Source organism: Clarias gariepinus, chromosome 12, assembly GCF_024256425.1.
Source record: "Clarias gariepinus isolate MV-2021 ecotype Netherlands chromosome 12, CGAR_prim_01v2, whole genome shotgun sequence".
Taxonomy (NCBI): domain Eukaryota; kingdom Metazoa; phylum Chordata; class Actinopteri; order Siluriformes; family Clariidae; genus Clarias; species Clarias gariepinus.
The window spans coordinates 9,164,584-9,188,743 of NC_071111.1; the positions used below are offsets into that span (position 1 = coordinate 9,164,584).

The 24,160-nt window shown below is 38.1% G+C and overlaps 1 protein-coding gene across 2 annotated transcripts in view; it reads right to left on the reverse strand.

Annotated features, from left to right (window-relative positions):
- Window positions 1–3,503: 3,503 nt before the first annotated feature.
- chst11 (carbohydrate (chondroitin 4) sulfotransferase 11) overlaps window positions 3,504–24,160 on the reverse strand; it is a 63,969-nt gene continuing 43,312 nt past the window's right edge. For both annotated transcript variants that reach the window (XM_053508597.1, XM_053508596.1), the window contains exon 3: window positions 3,504–7,225. In XM_053508597.1, the coding sequence (XP_053364572.1) occupies window positions 6,371–7,225 (855 nt within the window). In that variant the 3' untranslated portion in view covers window positions 3,504–6,370. The remainder of the gene's footprint in view (window positions 7,226–24,160) is intronic.

Below are 24,160 nucleotides of genomic sequence, written 5' to 3' on the forward strand. Positions count from 1 at the left end.
CTTATGAAGTTTGTTGTACAGGAATGCCCTAAGAGTCTTGTAATATTTTTAACACGGCTCTTGACGGTGGATAAAATCATTTCTGATGAACCCGCAGACTCCATCCTGACAAAGAATAAAAAATAAATACAAATAAAATGAGATAGTAAACGGTGTAAGAACGTTGAAAAATTGAGCTGATTAACTGAGGCAGAGTGACCAGTGTGGAAATGTCTTTATATATACAGTGGTGTGAAAAACTATTTGCCCCCTTCCTGATTTCTTATTCTTTTGCATGTTTGTCACACTTAAATGTTTCTGCTCATCAAAAACCGTTAACTATTAGTCAAAGATAACATAATTGAAAAGAAATGCAGTTTTTAAATGAAGGTTTACATTATTAAGGGAGAAAAAAAACTCCAAATTTACATGGCCCTGTGTGAAAAAGTGATTGTCCCCCTTGTTAAAAATAACTTAACTGTGGTTTATCACACCTGAGTTCAATTTCTGTAGTCACCCCCAGGCCTGATTACTGCCACACCTGTTTCAATCAAGAAATCACTTAAATAGGAGCTACCTGACACAGAGAAGTAGACCAAAAGCACCTCAAAAGCTAGACATCATGCCAAGATCCAAAGAAATTCAGGAACAAATGAAAACAAAAGTAATTGAGATCTATCAGTCTGGTAAAGGTTATAAAGACATTTCTAAAGCTTTGGGACTCCAGCGAACCACAGTGAGAGCCATTATCTACAAATGGCAAAAACATGGAACAGTGGTGAACCTTCCCAGGAGTGGCCGGCCGACCAAAATTACCCCAAAAGCGCAGAGACAACTCATCCGAGAGGCCACAAAAGACCCCAGGACAACATCTAAAGAACTGCAGGCCTCACTTGCCTCAATTAAGGTCAGTGTTCGCGACTCCACCATAAGAAAGAGACTGGGCAAAAATGGCCTGCATGGCAGATTTCCAAGGCGCAAACCACTTTTAAGCAAAAAGAACATTAAGGCTCGTCTCAATTTTGCTAAAAAAACATCTCAATGATTGCCAAGACTTTGGGGAAAATACCTTGTGGACCGACGAGACAAAAGTTGAACTTTTTGGAAGGTGCGTGTCCCGTTACATCTGGCGTAAAAATAACACAGCATTTTAGAAAAAGAACATCATACCAACAGTAAAATATGGTGGTGGTAGTGTAATGGTCTGGGGTTGTTTTGCTGCTTCAGGACCTGGAAGGCTGGCTGTGATAGATGGAACCATGAATTCTACTGTCTACCAAAAAATCCTGAAGGAGAATGTCCGGCCATCTGTTCATCGACTCAAGCTGAAGCGATCTTGGGTGCTGCAGCAGGACAATGACCCAAAACACACCAGCAAATCCACCTCTGAATGGCTGAAGAAAAACAAAATGAAGACTTTGGAGTGGCCTAGTCAAAGTCCTGACCTGAATCCTATTGAGATGTTGTGGCATGGCCTTAAAAAGGCGGTTCATGCTAGAAAACCCTCAAATAAAGCTGAATTACAACAATTCTGAAAAGATGAGTGGGCCAAAATTGTGTTTGATGATCAGAAACATTTTGTGTGACAAACATGCAAAAGAATAAGAAATCAGAAAGGGGGGAAATAGTTTTTCACACCACTGTATATATATATAAGGCTATAAGAAATATGGTTCCACAGCCCTAAAAAATAAATACATATAATAATTAACACAAAATAAAAATAGTAAAGTAAAAATAAAATAAATTAACCTGCACTTTACCTTTAAAAAAAGTAAAAATAAATCCCGACAGATAAGTGTTTCCGTTTGTGCGTGCAGGTGCTGTGTGTGTGTGTGTGTGTGTGAATCTAAAGTATGCTTCCGCTCCCCCTTCTTGTCTTACACAGTTACTCTTCCTCCACTCTTTTGACACACACGCATACAACGGAAACACTTTTTATTCAGAAAAATAAACAAGAAATCTCTCTAATAACACTCGATTGAGTGACACACTAACGGAATCACTTCTGTAAAGTAAAAATAAAACAAATTACCCTGCACTTTACCTTTGAAAAGAATTGCGACAGAGCAGTGTTTCTGTGTAGAGCAGAGAGAAAGAGTGTGTGGTGTGTGTGTGTCTGTGAAGGCGAAAGTAGGAGGGGTCTGTGAGACACAAAGAGCAGGCTGATACAGAAAGAGAAAATGGATCTTTAGCCTCTCTAATGAGACTTGCTTTTGCTTTACATGCGCGCTGTACACCACAAAATAAAATATGTTTTACGCGCACACACAGGGTCACAGTGGTATGGTAAACAGTACACACACGCACGGATGTTAATTATACCAGTAAGAGACGTGCACTAAGATGAGATACTGCTTACAAAAAAGCAGGAAATACAATTGCCCACAATTCCACAGCGCAAGAGAGAGAAAACACGCTGACTCAGTTGTGATCATGTGACACTCGGCGTCAAAACAAGAAGTGCATGCGTGATACAGTACATGATACTCGAAGATTTGTATGTTTTCCAAGTCAAAATTTATTAAAAACCTTTGCTCGTCTTGCAGCACTTGAAAACTGCATTACTCGCAATCCAAGGTCTCACTGTATGTATATACACACATAAAAGGCTTTGTGAATATCATGCTGAAAGGCATCCAATCACTCACTCACTCATTTTCTCTACCTCTTTATCCTGTATTCAGGGTCGCGGGGGGCCGGGAGCCAATCCCAGAAGGCTTAGGGCACGAGGCGGGGTACACCCTGGACAAAGTGCCAATCTATCGCAAAGCACACATACATACACTCACTCACACAATATGGCCAATTTAGGAATGTCGATCAACCTAATCTACATGTCTTTGGACTGTGGGAGGAAACCGGAGTACCCGGAGGAAACCCACCAAGCACAGGGAGAACATGCACACTTTATGCACACAGAGACGGGAATCGAGCCTGGCCGGGAATTGAACCCGGACCCTGGAGGGCGACAGTGCTAACCACTACACCACCGTGAAAGGCATCCAATCGTAGTGTAGAAAGGAAATCAGATGTAGCGTCGAAGCTTTACAGTGCTGAGCTCCAATCAGTGGTTTATATAATTATAGTCATTACATATAAGAACTGATTGTAGATCAGAGCTTTCTGCCCAGTTGCCAGAACAGCGTGCATGAATTTACTTTCATAAAAGAGCTCAGAGCGAGCAGCCCCGTGTATGTATGTGTGTATGAGAGAGAAAGAGAGTGAGTGACAGGATAATTTTACTGAAATGCTGAAAGACCGTGTTGCTTCTATTTGGTGTGTTTTGGACTAAAAAATAAGGGTTTAATTTTGGGTTACTGAGATTAAGAATTTGATTAAGTATAGCATTAATTATATACATTAATCATTATGTCAGCAGAAGATCCTTGCTCTGATATTATATTAATGTGTGTGTGTGTGTGTGTGTGTGTGTATAAGAGAGAAAGAGAAAACATTAATCGTTCACACACAAAAGCACCTAAAGAACTGCACAGACTTTGTTCCTTCCTCAGAGATCTGTTCCAATCATCAGTTTTATTTATTGCTCAACAGTGAACAGTAACACTTTACATGAAGGTTCCCTTAACTAACATTATTCACTGCTTCAGTTAACATTAAAAATATTCAGCATTGACAAAAGTGATGTTAATAACACAGCAAAGTAAGTTCCCACATTCATTAATTCATGTTTGGTGTGAAAAACATTTCCAACGAGTCTCTCCGTGCTTAAGTATAACTCCGCATAAATAAGGATTGAAATAAATCAGAGCGAATGACTTAATGAATGATGAAAATCAAATCAGCTCAGGTCTCTGGGTGTAATTATTGGCACCTTAAATTTTGCCAATGGACCATCAAACGTTATTAAAAGCTTTAGTTCTTGCTGGGTGTTCTGGACTCATTTTCACTCATCAACTGTTGTTTTTCTAACGAAGCATCTTCTAATGAAGCATCTGTTTGTCCTGTGTTTGTTCTGTAGAGAATGTTAGACCATTGATTTTGTCATTTGGTGACAATAATCGTTATATTCATAATCAACTAAACTCAGGACTTCACAACCAAGCGTTTAATCTCAGTTATGAAATTTACCCGTTAAACACAAAAAACACATTACTGAATGTGTTAGCTCACATTGGTGTTTGTGGACTATTGGTTAGCCATATTAATAACTATTTGCTCATCAAATGCTTACATGCTTAACATTTTTAGAGACATTAATTTAGAAACAAAATAATTATATTTTATTAATTTTCCAAAAACAGCAGCTCTGACAATATTTCCAGATTGCGGGGAAAAGATTTCTTAAGAGATGTTTAACATTTTTGCTTAGCATCTAAAATTTATTGTAAATAGAAATGGAAAAAAATGAATATGTATATAAATAAATGATTGGCAAAGTGCTGCGGTATAAAATGAATGGTGTCATGCACACACTGTGCCATCATTGATTATTTTCCAACAAGAGAACACACGTGTGTTTTATTCCTTATTTAAAAGATTTCTGTTGCACATACAGTAATACTGTGGACTATAGAATGTGTAGTTAATAATCTTGTTTATTGTTTCTAAATGTTCCTAAGGTCAAGAATTTAATTAAGGTACCCCTTCTGTAAACTGATCCCAGTAAAATTTGCGAATTGGTTAAAAAGCGAGAAAGAGAAATGAAGAGCAATACAGAACACATAGTCAGTTTATCTTATTTTTTCCTCTTGGCCACATTTTACATATATCACTAGAGGGATATTTATTTGTTTTGTATGTGTGTGTGTGTGTGTGTGTGCGCACACACATGTGCATGTTCTCTTAAGACCCTGCTCCACAGGGGCTCTATCTTTAAGAAAAAGAAGAAGAAAAAAAACACTAACAGGCGCTGTTTATTTACCCAGGCCCACTAATCTGTCTGGCCATCCGGATGAAAGAGAAAGCTGGTGCTAGACTGAGTCACCTTTACCAGTGTAGGATTTTTGTACAGTCGTGTAGACACAGACGGTGGAGACAGACACACCCGCCTGTGGCTTTCACACACATAAATAGGCAATTTCATCATTTTCAGACTCTTCTAATTCACAGTCATAACAAAAAAGGCCATAAAAAGACACTTCTACAAATGAAAGCATGTGGTCCTTTGAAGCGCTTAAATTGGGTTAAAGACATTGAAATGGAACAAACATGGGTTTAATGCAAGAAACAGATACCGTCTAGCACTTTCTCTCATCTCATCCCCTCTTTTCTCTTTCTCTCTGACTCTCTCTCTGACTTTTAGTCGGTCTGAATAAATTGTTCCTATGAGAACGGCTCAGAAAGCAAAGGCTTTACTTTCCTTTTGGAAAACATGAGATCTGTTAAGAGCTCAGCAACATTGTACCATGTAACAGCAATGGAAGAAAACAAAACATTAAAAATATCAATACTACCAGTCAAAAATTAAATCATGCTTTCTTTTGCTTCTTTTTACACAGTCTTTTAAATAATGTTTAATTCAGCTGCTCGCAGCTATCTTTCATAAGTCAATAAAAACAACAAAAACAAGTAAATTTCTCCATTTTTTTTTTAAGATGTCTGATAGGTCTTACAGTAAGAGTGCCTCTTAATGATTATAACCTGCTTCCAACCTCTGACATTTCAATGCATGACAGCTAATGACTCACAAGGGCAGTATAGGATACACCCTCACCACAAAGGCACCTCTCGATGTCATTGTCATACCCTCGTATATGAACACAAAGGTCCTCCTTTACATATGCATCATATAATTACTGTACACACACACACAGAGTCTTCACACAGAGGATGCCTGTAGTTAGGGGGGTAAACTATAAATAACATTAGAATGAGCGTGCCGAAAAGTCCAGCCCACATCTGTATTTGAAATACAAGTCAACTGCGGTTTCAGGATCATCGTAGAAGTCTTTCGTTCATTAAGTGTCTGAAGTTGAAGGTAGGCGGGTGAGATCTTTACTTGTTACAGTAAATGAGCCTTTGGCTCAAAGTCATATTGCTTAATGATGGTGTGGAATATAAACAGGAACATGATCTTTATCTTACAATCTGATGGACACGTGTATTAACACAGAGATGCCAGATTTACCTGAATACTCATCAAACATGAACTCACAACCAAATACAGTATGAATCTTTCCCTGTTCAAACACACCTCTTTAAAATACAGCAGACTGACCCCCCCATTGTTTATACAGTTACACACGTCTCCAAAATTCAGAGTTCTTTGCTCTGCTCCCATTGGCGCCAATTCATCAAGCCAATTACAGTACATCTCGTTGATCGTTTCTCCGCATGTCAACCTTCAGTTTAAGTTAAGATCAGCTCTAAGTATGTGTTTGCGCAGGTGTGCATTTAAAAATGTGCGTGCATTGTGCGCCAACGCTTCCTAGAGCTCTTTCAGGTAACTTGGAGAGGTGTAGTTAAACATCAGGAAGTCCATTTTGTAAAGCTGATAGAGTTGTCTCTGTTGCTGTGCGCTGATGTTTTTGAAAAACATGGCCGCCATCTGGTCGGTGGTGCGGGTAGACTTGGCGTAGGATGGAAAATGTAGCGAGTTGGGCACGCCGGCCAGCTTAAGCACGTAGTCAGCATCCTCCTCCAGTGTCTCATACTTGCCTACCACGTCATAGTGGATGTGGCAGGGGTGGCAGAGTGTGTTCACAGTCTGCCAATGCTCATTTAGAGGTGCCTCGCGTTTCGTAGCCGGATCTACGAGGTATTCCGCGAATTCCGTGAACTTGACATCGCTGCCACTATGGATGGCTTCAGCCGTAGCGTTCTTGCGGTACCTCCGGATAATACGTGTGCCGTACCGCTTGTGGAAGGATTTGTTGTACCGCAGTGTGAACTTATTACGGTATGCCGACACTAGGCGCTCGAAGGGCTCACGCACAAACAAGAACTTGAGGTAGTTCTTCAAGCGGTGGTTGATGTCAGCAATGTTGTACTGGTTGAGTGTCTTCAGGTTGGAGGGCACATGTGCCTCGTTGGGGAGGATCTCCATGGGATCGGTGTACTTGCCGTGCCCGCTCATAACCATCATCACCCGCTTCCAGTTAGTGCACGCCACCTTGGGTACGTAGCAGTAGATTAGCTCATATTCTTCATCCACTACTAAGTGTTTAAGGTCGCTCGGTGTCAGTACGTGTCGTCTGCGGCTCGAGGCACTGTGGGCACGACACATCTGGGCCACAAGGTCTCGTCGAGCCTGGTGGAGAAGAGCTGCTCTTGAGAACTCCGTCTGAGTGAGAGAGAGCAAATTGAATGACCATTAAATAAAATATTTAGATAATGCATGGTTCCACTTAACCTTTTATAGGGCACTCATTGAAATACTTGGAAGTTCTAAATCTCAAAATGTGCAAAAATACAAACATATAAACATACGAAATCAAGCAGATAAAGTAACTTTTAAAAGGAACAAACATGTCTGTGATATTTAAAAATAGTTCGGCAACAGAATCTTGCCAAAATCACTGGTCTTAATAGAGGATGTGGAAAAATGTGGTGGATGTGGTTTGTAGTAATCAATATTCAAAGCTTTAATACTGGTATCATATTATGATTTAGGGAAATAAAATTCGGACATCCGCAACATTGCCAGGGATTTTATTTAACATTTTATAATGGTTGCTATTGGGTGTTCTATGACTGTTGCCATGGCAACTCTGATAATGCCTTCCTAGAGCGACATAGCTGCACATAGACCACAGGTATATTCAGGTAATTTTAAAATAGGCTTCAGTTGAGGTATAAAATTTGTATAAAATGTCTGTCAGTTGCACTCTATTATATTCTGTCCAAAGGTCAGCAAGGGTCAGATGTCAAGGGTCTGTCTTGCAAGGCATCCGAGAATTTTACAAGTAGCCAACAATGCAAACTTCCCTAGACCAAAGACACACAAAGACGGCCCGGCACTCTGAATTCACCACGCTACACTTCATTTAGTGCAGACAATTAACTTTAAATAGGCTTACAAGTGATCCAATCAAGAATGTTGATTATTTTCAATCCTAAGATTTTTTTCCTTTTTACTCTTTCTCCATTTCACACACACTTACTTCACAGTATGAGCTCTTTGTTACAGTGGAATTTCCCCAGAGCTCACAGCCTTTCCAGCGTGTTTCAGTAGTTCTGTTTATCAGATCATGGAATACAGAGCCTGTGTGCAGAATGTAGTGGATAAAATGACAGGAGGACAAATAAGAGAGATGTAATCATGTCAGAGTGGATAGTACAGACCAAAACAACTCGATGCCTTAATGCCTGGAGCCTGATCATTCTAATATTGGGGAAAAAAGCATCTAAACTCGAACAAATATTTCACTTTGTATCCTTATGTAATAACTCTCTTTAAGTGTGTATGTTCGTCACACTCACAAAAGTCATCTTCAATCCCCGGAACACGGCTTGCCTTATCATTGTGCAGTATCTTTGTAATTCTTTTTTGTTTTATATTTTCTTACCCATTTTTAAAGCAATTAACTTGCTATTTATAGTCATCCTAATTAGCCAGTGCATAATTAAACCATGCTCTCCACCACGAAAAAAGAAATAATGGATAATTTTAACAGCCCTTTTTTTTACTGTTTGAGAATTCTGGGTGTTATGGAGCCTCAGCTTTTGGTTTGCACCAAAAAAGTGTGCGCAGATAGCCTATATGTTTGAGGAGAAGAACTTTAAAGACCAGTCAGTGGTTCCTGAAACTGACCTTTGCCCTCTTTGCAACTGAAAACCTACACATAGAGGGTAAAAGCCTTTGGAAAAAGGTCTGCATCTTCATCTACCACTGATGGTACTGTAGATGTGGGGGTACCTGCGGGGTGGATGGCTTGGCCTCTGATAGGCGCTGTTTCGTAAATCCTGATAGGCCTTCTACTTCTTTCGTATTTTTGTTTCTGTCATTTCCCGTCATCTGGTTGCTATCCTGGCTGATCTTAGTGACCTTGCTTTCTTTCTCCTCTGACACAAGGGTTTGAGAAAGACATTGGAAGCAGGAGGATAAGGCAGAGTTTTCTAGGGTTTGTTTGAACAATTTTTTTGTCTTGAACAAACAGGGGTTTAAAACACTTTTCTGTAAAAAGACATAGCTGATACCACGCCAATTAACCTAACCTACTTCCTTTCCTTTCCTTCTTCCTATCCATTAAACCTATCCCTCAAGGACTTCTCCCTGGTCCAGCACACTGCAGCTATTAAAATGCAACAGTGTCTTATGATGGATAGATGTCTGTGGAAACATTGCTGGGCAGTAGCGTGACAACCTAGGAGTACATGGAAAAAACTCCATAACCACTCAAATGCATACCAGATTCACCTAATATTTCTGCAACCTCTCTCCAAGCTTGGTTCTTTTAGTTGGTGTCCTAGCAGGCAAACAACATCTGGTCATAATTTACAGGGTGATTCCTGACCACAAAAAGGTATGAAATGTATCCTTCATTTTCATTTTAAAAACTAGACATGATCTCTGGTGCTCTCTAAATATTTGCATAATGTGATTTGATTGGTTAATGCCCTTGCGCTCATTTGAGAGCTTGAGTTTGTCTGGCGCAAACAATGTGAGTAAAGCGAAGCAGCAGACGTACAGTACAGTTCAAGGACACATAACATCACTATATTTAAAGTAAATGGGAAGCACTAGTGTTGGATGTGTCAATTGAACTGTGTAAACGGGGCCTATGACATTTTAGAATGTTGACAATCAAGGCCAAATCTGGGTGTGACTTCTTTAACACCTTTAATGGAGCACTGGGACTTGTTGACTGGCCTGAAAAATCACCAGACTTCACTTCTGGGATCAATTTGGAAGCTCAAAACTCTGTATAACAGTAAGCTAAAACTGACAGGACCTGACTAAAGGTCCTTTCTTTAAGGAACTGATGATGTCTTTCTTTAAGGAATTGATAATGTCCCTTGCTGACCGGATTAAAGGGGATCTCAAGGCAAAGAGCAAATAAAAAATAACCAAGTAAATAGGAAAAATGTGACATGAGACAAATTCATTTTCTTTATTTATAACATATGTCCATCTTAACTTCTTCTTCATCCTAACATTCGTTTTGCCTTGGGTCCGCTTCTGTACATGCTATTCTCAACTTTTTCTGATCGAGTGCATCGTTGGGTGCGAAGTTGGTGAGTCTAATGAGTTCTTTGAGTTGGTTGAGCCACCATTTCTTGGGCCATCCGCAGGGCCAGTGTCCATCTGGACTAAGGTGAAGGGACCATTTTGACCATGACCTCGTTGCCGCTGCGTGTGACATGTCCATGCTAGCGTAAACAAGCTATCAAGGGAGCCTAGATATTTGTATTGGCCAAGTTTTTATTTGTCTAACATTATCAGGTTTTGAACCCTATGGATTAGTTTTCTGCTTCTTCTTGCCTATGCTATTTATCACTTATTCACTTTCACTCATCTTCTATACCACTTTATCCTGTATTCAGGGTCACGGCTGCTATTTATCATGTGGTTCAAAATAAAAACTCACTGGCTTTCAGGATAGAATTTGATTCAACAGTTTCCCCTTCACACTATACCAAATAAATAAACTCCATGTGTTTGTATTTACTTTCTGATCTAGATTAATCCGCAATTCTGTTCACCTGTTCGCTGTTTGATTCTTTTAAAGTTTGTCTATTTATTCCGTTGTGCCAGTGTGTCATTGTAAAGTATTACTATATATTTGTTCCCTTGATTGCATTCAGTGTTTCAGTATTGTCTTGCTTGAGGCTGTTGCCCGCCTTCATAGAATCTGATTATGGCTTCTGCTTGTTTAACTTCTCCTGCATGTGTTTGGGTGCCTGCTATGGAGTTGGATTACAGTTCTTGGATTAAAATAAAACTTGCCTTTAGTCACTGCATGTTACACTCAGCATGAATGTTCATTCTTTTTAATGATGTGAAAACCAGAGAATGAGTAGGATGATGAGTTAGTTACCTCCATAAGAAGAACACACTACTGTACAGAGAGTCCCGAGGCCTTACACACTCCAAACACACAATATCCAAATGCATCATGATAGTACTCAAGCTATTTGAATGAACTATTGTCAGAAAAAGATTAAAGCCTAAAGAGAATGGAGAAGATTTAGGGTGATACCATGCACATGAACAATTCTAGTTCTGTGTATAGAACAAACATAATCAGGTTTGTTTTCCGAGCTACAGATAAGGGCAAAACCCAAGTATATAGTGTGTTATGAAAACTGTTTTTTTTTTTCAGTTGGTGTTTTAATGATGGCGCTGGAGCTCTCTATTCAACACATCGCTCCAAAACCCACAGATGTTCAATTGAGCTATAGCTTAAGTGAGTGTGAAGGCCATAGCGTATGTTTTACACCATTATGGTCCTCATCAAACCATTCAGTGAGCCCTTGTGGAAAATGGGTGGAGTCATCCTAGATGAGACCATGTCCATTTGGAGGTTTCATCAGGAAAAAGGTGATCAGAAGCAACTTTGTATTGATTAGCGGTGATACTTCTCTCTAATGCGACAAGTGAGGCTAAACCAGGACAATAGACTAACACCTACCACTGCATAACTGAGTCAGTGTTTTCCTTTAATTTGCCCCCGTCAGCATGTAGGTTCAGGAGGAGCTGATAAGTGGCAAACCTAACGCTTCAGACCTTAAAAAATACATGTGTATGTATTTTTTAATGCCACATTAGGAAAATCCCTTCCAAAGCATTCCAATCCGGATTAAGAACTGTTTGCATCTCGTTGTGTCGCACAGATGGTGGAGGAATAACCTCCACTCTTCACACTTGTTTCTCATCTCTCCCATCACTCACATAAGCAGTGAGGCGTGAACAAGAGTCTCACACAACACATGTTTACACCAACAACTTGCATGCCGATAAGAGAGATTTGTGCCTCAAAATTAGTCGGAATGCATTAATACATTAGCCCAGAAAAAAGAAAGAAAAATGTAGACTCTTTCTCTCTCTCTCTCTCACATTCTCTCTCCGAAACACTGCAAGTGAATGATGTAAATGGTGTGAATGTAGTTATGCATCTGTAATACACCGTGGGTGCAAGTGATAGTTCATTAAGAGCTTTTTCACTTCCATTAACACATGTTCCATATCACACATTTATACTTATTTGTGAAGATCAGACCTAACATTTACAACATGCGAATACCCTCATTTTATCTCTCTAAACGCTCTCTCTTTTAACCACAAAGTCATGTTCATCTTCCACCGAAATCTTTTCAGGCTGAACTGGATTAAACATCATCTCCTTTGAGTTTAACAAATTAACAAACAGGGGTCAAATTTTTGCATAACAACAACAACTGAAAAACCTTGTAAGTGAAATATAAAATATTAAATTCAAAACAGAAAAGCTAATAATAATAACAATCAGTCAATACATAAAAAACAGTCCTTATACATTCCCTTTTTTGCTTGATTTGCTTGTTAATTAATTTCTTTTTGCATTAAATTAAAACATCCTTTGTGTTTTTGGTGATTATTAATGATCCATAGTCTTATTAATGACTGTACAGTTTTATTAATGACTGTACAGACTGTACCCATGTTTTTATTAATTATTAATTTTGATATGATTTTTGTCTAGATTGTAAAAAATATATTTCTTCTAAACATAAACAAACAAATAAACAACAAGACCATGATCAAGAACAATAATAATGATGATGTTGTTGGAGGGTATGATGGTGATAAGGTTGGCCACCAGTATTGGCTTGAATTTGAAGGAAACCACAGCCACTTACTGTACCAAACATGACAGATATTTCACTATAAACTTCTGCAAACACAAAAACAAAGACACTTTTTATGCACTTGCCATAAAAGAAATAATTATTTTTCATCTGTATTAATTATGTCCAAATTATTTTTTTTCATCCTTAATGTTCCGCTTTGTTTATATTTTCTGCGCTCTTCCCCAGCTGAGAGATGGTTTAGCAAAAACACATCCAGCTGCCGAGAGAACAGTGACCTGGGGACTTGAAATCGCCTTCAATCTTTTATTATTATTAATGAGACTGTGGCTTACACTGGCAATAGAAAAAAGTCGTTTTGTTTTTGGGGCTGCACATGATGATAATCGAGTCCTGAGGAAGAAAAGTGCTTAAATGCAGTTTTGCCATCATTTGAAGTCAGTGGGGTTCCTCATTTACCGCCTAGAACCCTGTGTGCTTAAAAAGGGTCCAGCATGCATTTTCTCCAGGAAACCCTATTAAAGTGTATAAATAAAATGTGTGGCTGATGGCTGATCCGTTCTGGCTTACAAAACACAGAAAAAAAGTGAGATAAGCTCAGTGGTGGACTGCTGGGAGAAAGGAAATGTGAGATACCGAGCTGAACAGTTAGGCAGTGTGTTATTCAGGCAGTGTGTATCAGAGGATAGGAAGTTATATGAGGGCATTTTCAGTGCAAGAGTGTTTGTATGCATGCAGAACACACATGATGACCTTCTGATTAGTAGTACGATACCACCTCCGTGTTACTGTACGTCTGGGACTTGTCAATTAATTATAAGATTAATAAATTGGCTGATGATAACATAAAAATAATCCTGTTATAATATTAAGCAAAACACTAACAGTGATGGAATACTTATTGTATTTATTTTATTTGGTATTTAATAATTTGCATTATACCACAATGCTCTGGAATCCTCAGATTGATCGGTTATAAGTTATCGGTTAATTTTCAAATAACAGAAGCTCTTCCAGAGAAGCTACAGTACAAAAAAATACTAATTTACAAAATAAAAATTTACTGCTAAAATTTCGTAATTTTTAATTTATAAATTAAAAATTACTGCTAATATTTTATTAAAACCTATTTTATCATAATCTACAAGATTTTTAACATTCCGTGCATTTTCACCATTGGAAAGTCTTTAGGAAAGTCTTTTTTTTATTTTTGTGTGACAGACATAGAGAGAGAGAGAAAGAGAGAGAGAAAGAGAGAGAGAGAATATAGAACGGGGAATAGCATATATAGCTTATATACTGTATTGCTGCTATAACATAAGTGGTAACTTGATTTTTTGATGTACCACAACAATAAAGTAAATTTTATATACAGTATATGCCTATTATGATGATTTTCCCATAACAGCACATTCTAAAGTGTTTTATCTTTTATTTGTTTTATGTAGCTCTTTTGTCTATAAATAACAAGTACAAAAAATAAAAATCTTAACTAAAACTAATATATGGAATAAAGTATTCCATATTTCAGAGCTCAACATCAAGGGTATTGCATCTCATTTAAATTTTTCTTTCTTTCACCTTCTCTGTCTCTCTGATTGACGGTTGTGACGTGACCCCCCTGACCGCAGTGAACTTGCAGTTCTCCTCTCAGACGTCTCTGTCTACAGAACTGGTGCTGAATTATTGAAACTCGGTGGCTTACACTGAATTATTGAAGCATGATTGCGTTCTGTTTGTACTCTGCTAGTGATCTCAAAGAGTGAATGTATTTCTGCCTAGTGGGGGATATTTACCTTACACATGGATGATACAGAGAGGAAAAAGAAGAAGCAAATGCACTTTATGATGTTGAAGATGAGGCAAGATGGGGTCTGTATCTAGAAATTTCTTCTGGGACATGAACTTTCATGGCAAAATGTAAAATTAAGAGTCATTTCTAAAAAAACAACAACAACAACAACAACAACAACAACAAGTCAGTGACAATGTTATAAAGGCCATGGCATGCTTTATTGCAGCCCATGATGGTGATTTTTAGTAACGAAGTGCAAGCAGTTCGCTCTGTTGCCGTGGCAATGATGATGACTCATGACAGCTGAGTGTCTGTGTGTGGATGTATTTGTAATTTGGGTGCAAGAAAGACTGAAAGAGTGGATGTCCAACATTTTCAATTAGTTCAGGAAACATAAAGTCTCTTCCCTTTCTCTCTCTCGCTCACCTGCTCTGTAACTCTTTCACATATACAGATACAGTACACCTACATAATTATTTTTAACACTCGAAAAAAAAAAAACTCATTGTGAATGCAAATTACAAATGAACTGTTTATGTGCATCCTAAACGGGACAGTTCGCAATACATCTTTGTTTATATGCGCTTCATATTTCATTCGATCCAAAGTTATGTGCACGCGGGATAATGTGGTTTAGTGTCAATTTAACCATAATAACAGGGAATGCAAGTTAGAGAAAATGCATTTAAATCACTCTTGTGTGTTTTAAATTTCACATTTCTTTCCATCAAATGTAATTATTAAGGAGATAAAGAGAATAGTTTGAGACTTCCATAAAACTGCAGTATTTTGTTCCTCAGTAAAAATATTAACAGATTAATAAGCTGCATGAAAATGCAGCTGCTGTGTTATGTTCGTCAATCCTCTGATTCAGACAAAGTATCAACACGTATTTGTAATGAAATAATTTTGGTTAGTAATAGCATAAGCAATATTATATGAGACGGAGTGCTGTTGTGCTAAATATGAGCACTGATGTGGTTGTAGGCACAATGGTGCAGCCAGCTCCGTTATCTTTCAAAATTGGGAATCAATCCCAAATGCATTAAAAGGATCAATCATTTGTTCCACACACCAAGTAGTGCCCTATATCAGAGGGATTTGGGAATCTAGTTAGCTTCGTAGCTCTGTTGGCATAAATAAAACAATACGGACAGTTCAGATTTAGAATGACTTAAAAACGATTACTAAAGGAGACAGAGTGTTGTTTTTTGTTTTTGTGTTTCGAATGTGGGTTTTGGCAGGTAGCTGCTCTTGCCTCTGAACTGAAGTACTTTCACGCGTGCTGGGAATCCACAGTTAATTCTGTTTATACATATAGTTAAACGTCTCATTGCTCTTACTGTCTATTATTACCCCTTATGCCAAGCCTCTCGTCCAATCAGATTATTCGGTTAGAAATAATTAAATACATACCTTGACCTGAAGGTTTATGACTGATCCTCAACTCAGCTGAGACTTCAATGCCCATGACTTGCAACTCAAATGCTTCAGAAGTGATATATTACAACTCGACTGAAACTTTAAAGTTCATGACTCACAACTCAATTAAAATTTAAAGCTGAAGACCTGCAGCTCGATTAGACTTTCCAGACTTCTGATTTATAATTTGTCTCAAACTTCAGAGCAAAAGACTCTCAAGTCAAATCCCTGTCCCTGCCGTACCCTATGGCTTCGCTTTTTGACTTCTAAAGCTTTGACTCAATTTCAAAGTGACAATTTCACTTTAGGCTACTCCCAATTCAACTTACATACCAAATGTTTATGATTCCTAACTTGACTTGGACTTTAAAAGATTATGATTGAGAACTTGACTTTAAAGCATATGATGTGCATCACTATTTTGTGTAATATATTTCTTATCACAATATCACAGTACAATATTTTTGGTCTGTCTTTAAACTCTACGGTGTACAGTACTATCATCTGTTTCTTATGTAAACTCATCTCCCATGTGAGTTCTTTATGACACTAAATCAGCTTTTTCACCCAATAAAACCTTACCAACTTTTCCATGATGCAGTTAACAGCCCACATCAGATTTTGCTTTGGTGCATTTATACATCCAATTCACTGTGTACAAAGCCCATAATTCTTAAGCCAATTTCAAAGTATGAAAGTACAACAGCAGTATTTTATCACTCCTCGCATCCATGATTGCATCAGCCTATGATTTCACAATCTTTGCTCACTCTCATTCATTCATCTTCTTATATGACTGAAATAGAAGCATAAGACTGCATTAAATAAAGGCGGTTCATAATCAAGATCATATATGGCAGATCATCGTCACATTCTGGGATGATTTTCACACAAAGTTAGACCCAAGTACAAATGAGGCTTTGTTAATCCTTGTGATTATGAGCGCAGTCTGTTTTTCATTCTGTTGAGAATGGATGTAGGGCAGTGTCCTGCACCTCAGGAAGTTTCCACTGGCTCTGCCTAGGTGCTGTCAGTTTGCCCTTTACACAGCTTACTCTCTCTTACACACACACGCACACACACAAAAGACAAAAACACAAATGCTCCCAAAGGATTAGTGATGCGAGTTATGCGAAGGTGCCCAAATATGATGCTATATACCTGATCTATCCTGTGAGGTACTGTGTGAATATATATGTGTGCGTGCAGTTGTGTGTCCATCAGAGGTAAGAGGTAGTTCTGCGATGCACACACCCACACACAGGTTGCTCTGGGGGGAAAACTGGCTTCAAATAAACAAACAAATACACAGGCACTCAGTATGAGGGAGAAAGAGAGGAGGACGAGCAGACGAGTAAGAGAGAGAGAGATCAGGAGCCAGTGATTTTCCACCTTTTGCACTTGAAATATTTTTTACATCAAGTTACTGAGACAAGCTTACAGTTCAGCGAGTTCATGACCATGATTAGCTGTGCGTGTATGTGTTGGGTAGGTCACCATGTTAAGCTACTGTATGATTATAATGGGTCTTGATGAGCTGAAAGATAATGAAAGGCTACACTAACTTCCTTTGGTATATCAAACGCTACACCTGCACACACACACACACACACACACACACACACACACACACACACATTAATACAGCCATATGCAAATGTACACAGGGCCGCAGTCCTGATTTCAATTAAGCCTTGTTTTAAATAAAGAATGTGCAAAGTTAAATTGGCAGTAATGGCAAATTTTAGCTTTAAGTTTGCTTCATCTGTGTCATCAGTAAACCAGCCCACTGTGTCTTGTCCAAAATGAGCAACAATTAAAAAACCTACAGAGCAGAAAAGAAGAAGCAGGAGGCTGTAATGGCTACTTTTACTGTATGTCAGACGTCTGTCTGCGTCACGAGGTTCGGAGGAAACACGTGATAGTCTTCGGCCCCCTGACTGAGTGGTAGTAGTAGCCTTAATGCGGAAGCCCCCTAGCATGCAACTAAATTAGGGTCGAGAAAATTTTTCCCTCCAAAAAAAGGATGAAATATTCTGATTTTTTTTTTTCTCAAATCAGTATCAAGCTAATTATTCAACACTGTTTTAAACTACTGAAAGCTAAAAGCTAGTTAGCTTAGTGTCTTAACACCATTTTTGCCGTTGTTGCAGAGTACAAATTCCTTATTTTGTTTGCAAAATTTATTTTAGCATTGTGATAATTACTATAGCTAAATCTAACTGTAATTGTACAACATGAAGCAGTAGAAAACACTGCACAATAAAAGGTACACACATACAAAGCACAAAGCATAGCATCCTGCCTGCTAGTTAGCGTTCAGTTATATTGCTAACAAAAAATATGATGAATAATTAAACTGGTTATTTTAAAAAGGTCTGCTTCCTATATGATTATTGCCAATTATATTTTTCTATTTCATAAAATAATATTTCACCATATTGGAAGTTCTAAAAGTCAGTTTTTTAAACAAGTAAACATTTTAGCATTAGAAATAGGCCCTGCTTGGAAGCTTATCTTAAGCCCCTGGTTGTAAAAGTAAAACCCTCAGTGGGACAAGCTGAAGAACCACTTAAGGTGTTATGCGGAACCCTTTTCCCATGAATTTTTCATACGGTTCCATCACTAATTGCTGTAGAGTCCTACATTTTATACATTTAATAGATTTTGAACAAACAACAGACCAGATTTCAGTTAATTTTAGTACAAATTAATTATTCAACAGTAATAATTACACATTCCATATTAATGAGTGCAGATCATGTCTTTTAGGAAGCCTCAGAAAATAGGCACAGACTGACCTGAGACTACTACGCATGGTTAATCCAGCCCATAAAATGATGTTTCTTGTCGGTTTCAATTTAGTCCCAGCCTACCTTGATCTAGCTCATAAATATATATCCATTTTGGTCTTTGGGTGTGACTATTACAATCATTTGGGGGTCAAAAGGTTTTAAAAATGAACATCTAAATGAACTACTAACATATGCCAGGTGTGATTTCATTCTTTCATTTATTATTGCGCTGACTGGATAGAGGTCCTTTGCTTACTGTGCCTCCTGTTTGCAGAACACTGCCCATCATGCTGCTTGCTTCATTACACCTTATTCCAACTGAGTTCAGGGAGAATCAAAAGGACATTACTGCATCAGTATTGCACCATTTATGTAGCTATAAACGGAGTAACTGCAGCTGTAAAAGTATATGGAATGTAAAACGAGAGCTTGGATATGTATGTATGTGTGGCTATATGTGTGTGTGTGTGTTAGAGGATGGGGTGTAACAGGTGTAAAAGTGCACCCCATAATGATATTTACCAGCTGTGACTTTCCCAGGAGGATATTAACCTTGCTGTAAAAAACTGCCTAGTGCATCTAAACCACCAAAAAAGCTCTTAAGTATATACAGCAAGGGCGTGTAGATTAAGTAAAAGGTCAGGCTGAGTCAGCACACATCTGTATAAACACATGCACAATCTGTAATTACATTAATTACAGACAGGTTCAGTGGAAATATTTTTTTTCTTCTTTATTTATAAATAAAATGATCCTAAAACAGGAAGGACGAGTTTGGTTACCCAGTGCAGTAACGCAGAATCAATGATCAGGTAAGCACTTGGATGATTGCATGGCTTCATGTAAATGTGTTGTAAGTTAAGCAGAAGCCATCAACCACATTACAAGATCTTTCCTAAAGTTCACGGTGTTAATTAGTGTAAAGAGCAGAAGGAAGTAAGTGTGATGCATGTGTTACTGCATGGAAGTCAATCAGTTCCCTATAAAAGCATGACCAAGATGAGAAATGAAATTACCACTTATTAGTAAGGAACCACAAAATGCAACATTCTCTGTCCTGAGTTGATAAACCTAACCGAAAAAGCTTCATGTCTGTTAAATAAAAACAGAGATCAGTTTTGCAATATTCACTTGACAATAGTGTACTTGTAAGAACTGCTCCAGGAGAGCTGGCCTTCATGTCTTAAAATAACATCTGACTACTTTAGGTTGTTAATTAACTACATAATTCAACTGTTTTAATTCATAATTTTGAAATGTCCAGTATTATTTGAAAACATACAGTAGAAAATAAATCACTAAACAAAAAACAATGAATTAGAAAATGTGTTCTTTTGACTTTTGACTGGTACAATGCATCAAACACTTTGATTTGGAAACTAATATGCTTTCCTTGCAGATGTTGTGGCTTTTTTAAGTGTAAGGAGCAGGTGGAGATTGGAATTACTTTATATCCCTGCTGTTCTTCATAAACTTTATGTAGAGGATATTATTATTACAGACCCATTACGTTTATACTATTACAGTGGCCTAAACTCAACAGCAAAGACAGAAATTACATCATTAATTACTATTAACTGTTTGCCAATTACCCACAATTATAATTGGGTTATTATTTTAATCCTACTTTAGGTTTTTTACCCTCATCAGGACTAATAAAACAATAATTGTATATTATAACTAATAACATAATGACATCGACCACTGCATGTTGGTATGGTTTAATATTTTAAACCATAAAAGCAGAATCTTGGGAAACAACACTGGCATCCTGAATGTGCAGTTTATTATTATTCACAGATTTTTATATACTTAACACAGACTAGTGTGTAGGACTGTATATGCAACAGCCCTGTGATCTGGACTGTTGCAACACAATAAACCTTTACAATTTCATACCTTTTTTAATTCATTGTAAAGCATATTATTTAGGAACTGAAATAATAAGAGCTAATAAGAAAGGTGTGCAGTTAAAATGTGAAGTTACAGTGTACGGCCAGAAACAAATCTCTCAACAATATGTTCTAACTTATATAGTCTGTTGTTTGTTGTGCTCTAGTACATTTGTAGTTGTTTCTACAAAACATCCAGTGATTTTTCCAAAGTAAAAGCCTGTGCTCCATCTTAGTGGCATTTCCCATAATAGCTTCAGCAAGTCATCTAAGGACGGAATTAAACTTCAAATGCCTCACATAACCTCTTGGTCCAACTAGAATAGCAACTAGAATACTGGAGAAGAAAAAGAAACTGAGCTTTATATATATTCATGTCAGACAACATCATGGTGTCCTGCTTAGGATCCATTATAATGATTTGAAAGAGGCAGATACTGAACATAGATATTGTGCTAGTTGGAAGTGTGATAGTGTCCATCTTCTATGAATCAACTGGTTTTATGTACATGTTTTGTAAAACTTGCTATAAGCAAGAATATTGTAGAAATTATGCCTAAATAATTAGCGATCATAAATATCACTGGTGTAACTACAAGGTTTTTGATTCCTGCCTTAGTGTCTGTGTGCATGGAGTTTGCATGTTCTTCCTGTGCTTGGAGGGTTTCCTCATACAGTCCAAAGACAAGCAGATTAGGCTAGTTGGTGCTTCCAAATTGTCCGTAGTGTGTGACTGAGTGTGTAAGTGTGTGCATGCTTGTATCCTGTTATGACCTGGCACCCAGGCCAGGGTGTACCCCTCCTAGGCTGCTAATCTCCGTGACCTTGTATAGGATAAGCGGTATAGTGATTGCGATTAAGCTACAGTATATGAGTAAAAACTCCCTTTATTTCTCTACCTAATCCTTTGCTAGACTAATACACTTATCTCTGCATTTCTCTAGTGCTTAAATACCATCAAGGTAGAAAGTTTTCTCAGTACGCCAGAGCCATGATGGCCTGCTTTACATCTGAAACGCTGGCCTCCCAGGAACTCCTTTAATAGCCTAAACATGTGGAAATGGCTTGGAGTGAGATTAGGACTGTACAGGGAATTTGGCAGTAACTTCCAGCTGGGGTTGTGAAATGTGCAAGTGGTGTTCCTGATGATTGTGTGTACAGTTCCCACAGACAGAAGAAAGGATTAGGTGTTCCACTCACTGATTGTTCATAGGAACGAGTGCACTGGGCTCTGAGCCACATCGGCTGGGACTATCATTCACGGATGTTGGGCCTTCTTTAAAATCTTTAAAACCATTCAGATGTTTTACTGTGGCCAAGAGTCTTCTGTCAATCAGTTTTACATGTTCATTCATGAGAAAGGTTTCAGTTGAACACGCCTCGAAGTGTTAGCTTTTTGTACTGTTGCTGTTTTGAATTGCTGCACAAATGCTAGTATTATTATTTAGTTTTTATGTGGAATAATGAAACAATTAAACAATTTAATTTAATGCAGAATTTATAAAGTAAAGGAATCAAAGTACAATATTTCATTGTACCTAAGAATCAGTGGAAATAACTTGTGAACGGCAGGGGTGAAGAACTGGATGGAAGTGTGTGATTCCTAAAAAGATGATACAGCACCTGAAAGTATAAATTCCTAAATGGCAATGTTTCAGAAATCCTGGACTGCTTTATACTGTAACGTGAAACTGTATTGAAATGGCTGCAAGTCATCTCACAGCAGGAACCAGAGCCCAGGTTCTTCAATATTAATGTCAACTTAATGTCTGGTTAATGCCAGATTCGTCTGCAAATTCGCTTGAAGCCCAATGAGCCCTCCCTATTATTCAACTGCTCTTTCAACTGCTATATTCAAGCTAAAACTACTTTCATAGACAGCCTTTTGCATTGCAAAATCCATGCCTGCTCTGCTCTCTTTCTTGTACCATGAAGAAACTGCAAATGAACAAAAAGTGATGCATGATCTACTGCTAATAGCAGACAGGAGGAGATACTATAGCTTCGTTAAAAATGGAAAAGGAGAAATAAATACAAAGCAGTATGGCATTCCTGTTATATACACTCCACTGGGAGTCATGATAAATTAAACTTCTTTAAAACTTGAAATGTTTTTTAAAAATGTTTCCTAGTGAAATAAGAGATGTGACTAGAGCTCCAAGTCCATCCCTTTTCTCTTATCCAGAGGAGGACAGTTGGCATGGCAACAATGTTCATTTGTCTCCAAAAAAGACGCAGAGGTGGACAAAGTGTATGTGTGTGTGTGTGTGTGTGTGTGTGTATATGTGTGTGTGAGGTTGTGGGTACGTGTGTGTGTGTGTGTGTGTGTGTGTGTGCGCGTGTATGAATGAGATAGAAAAAGATGTATAAGGGTGAGTTTAATATATGCAAAATGTGCCTAGAGAACAGTTCCTATGCAGAGTGGTACAGATATGTATTTTATAAAAGAAAGAAAATGGGGATTTGAGTGCCATATTGAGTTTCCATAGCAACATGGTCAAGCACTGAAGTCAGGGTCGAGAGGTTACTGTGAGCTTTCAGCGCACATTTCTGGTTACAATATTCAGTAGCCTGAATGCTATTGCTATGCTTTAACCATATATACAGTGTATATATATATATATATATATATATATATATATATATATATATATATATATACTCAGCAACGTCCCTTTTTCAGGACTGTGTATTTCAACAATAATGTTGTAAAAATCCAAATAACTTTACAGATCTTCATTGTAAAGGATTTAAACAATGTTTTCCATGCATGTTCAATTAACCAAAATCAATTAATTAACATGCACCTGTGGAATGGTCGTTAAGACCTTAACAGCTTACAGAAAGTAGGCATTTAAGGTCACAGTTCTAAAAACGCAGGACACTAAAGAGACTTGTCTACCGACTGTGAAAAACACCCAAAGAAAGATGCCCAGGGTCCCTGCTCATCTGCGTGAATGTGCATTAGGCATGCTGCAGGGAGGCATGAGGACTGCTGATGTGGCTAGGGCAATAGTTGCCATGTCCGCACTGTGAGACGCCTAAGACGGCGCTACAGGGAGACAGGAAGGAAAGCTGATCATCCTCGCAGTGGAAGACCACGTGTAACAACACCTGCACAGGATCGGTACATCCGAATATCACACCTGCGTGACAGGTACAGGATGGCCACAACAACTGCCCGAGTCACACCAGGAACACACAATCCCTCCATCAGTGCTCAGACTGTCCGCAATAGGCAGTCCATGAGGAGGAGATGCACTGCAGTACTTCAAGCAGCTGGTGGCCACACCAGATACTGACTGGTACTTTTGATTTTGAGCCTCCCTTCATTCAGGGACACATTGTGAAACATTTTTAGTTTATGTCTTATGGTGTTGACTCTTTTAGTGTTCATACAAATATTTACACATTAAGTTTACTGAAAGTAAAAACAGTTGAAAGTCAGAGGAGGTTTCTTCTTTTGCTGAGTATATATATAAAGTAAAGGAATTAAAGTGCAATATGGAATCAGTAAAAAATATTTAACTGTGCCATTTTTTTTAGCTTTGGGAAATAATATTTCTTTTGATAAAATGTCAAAA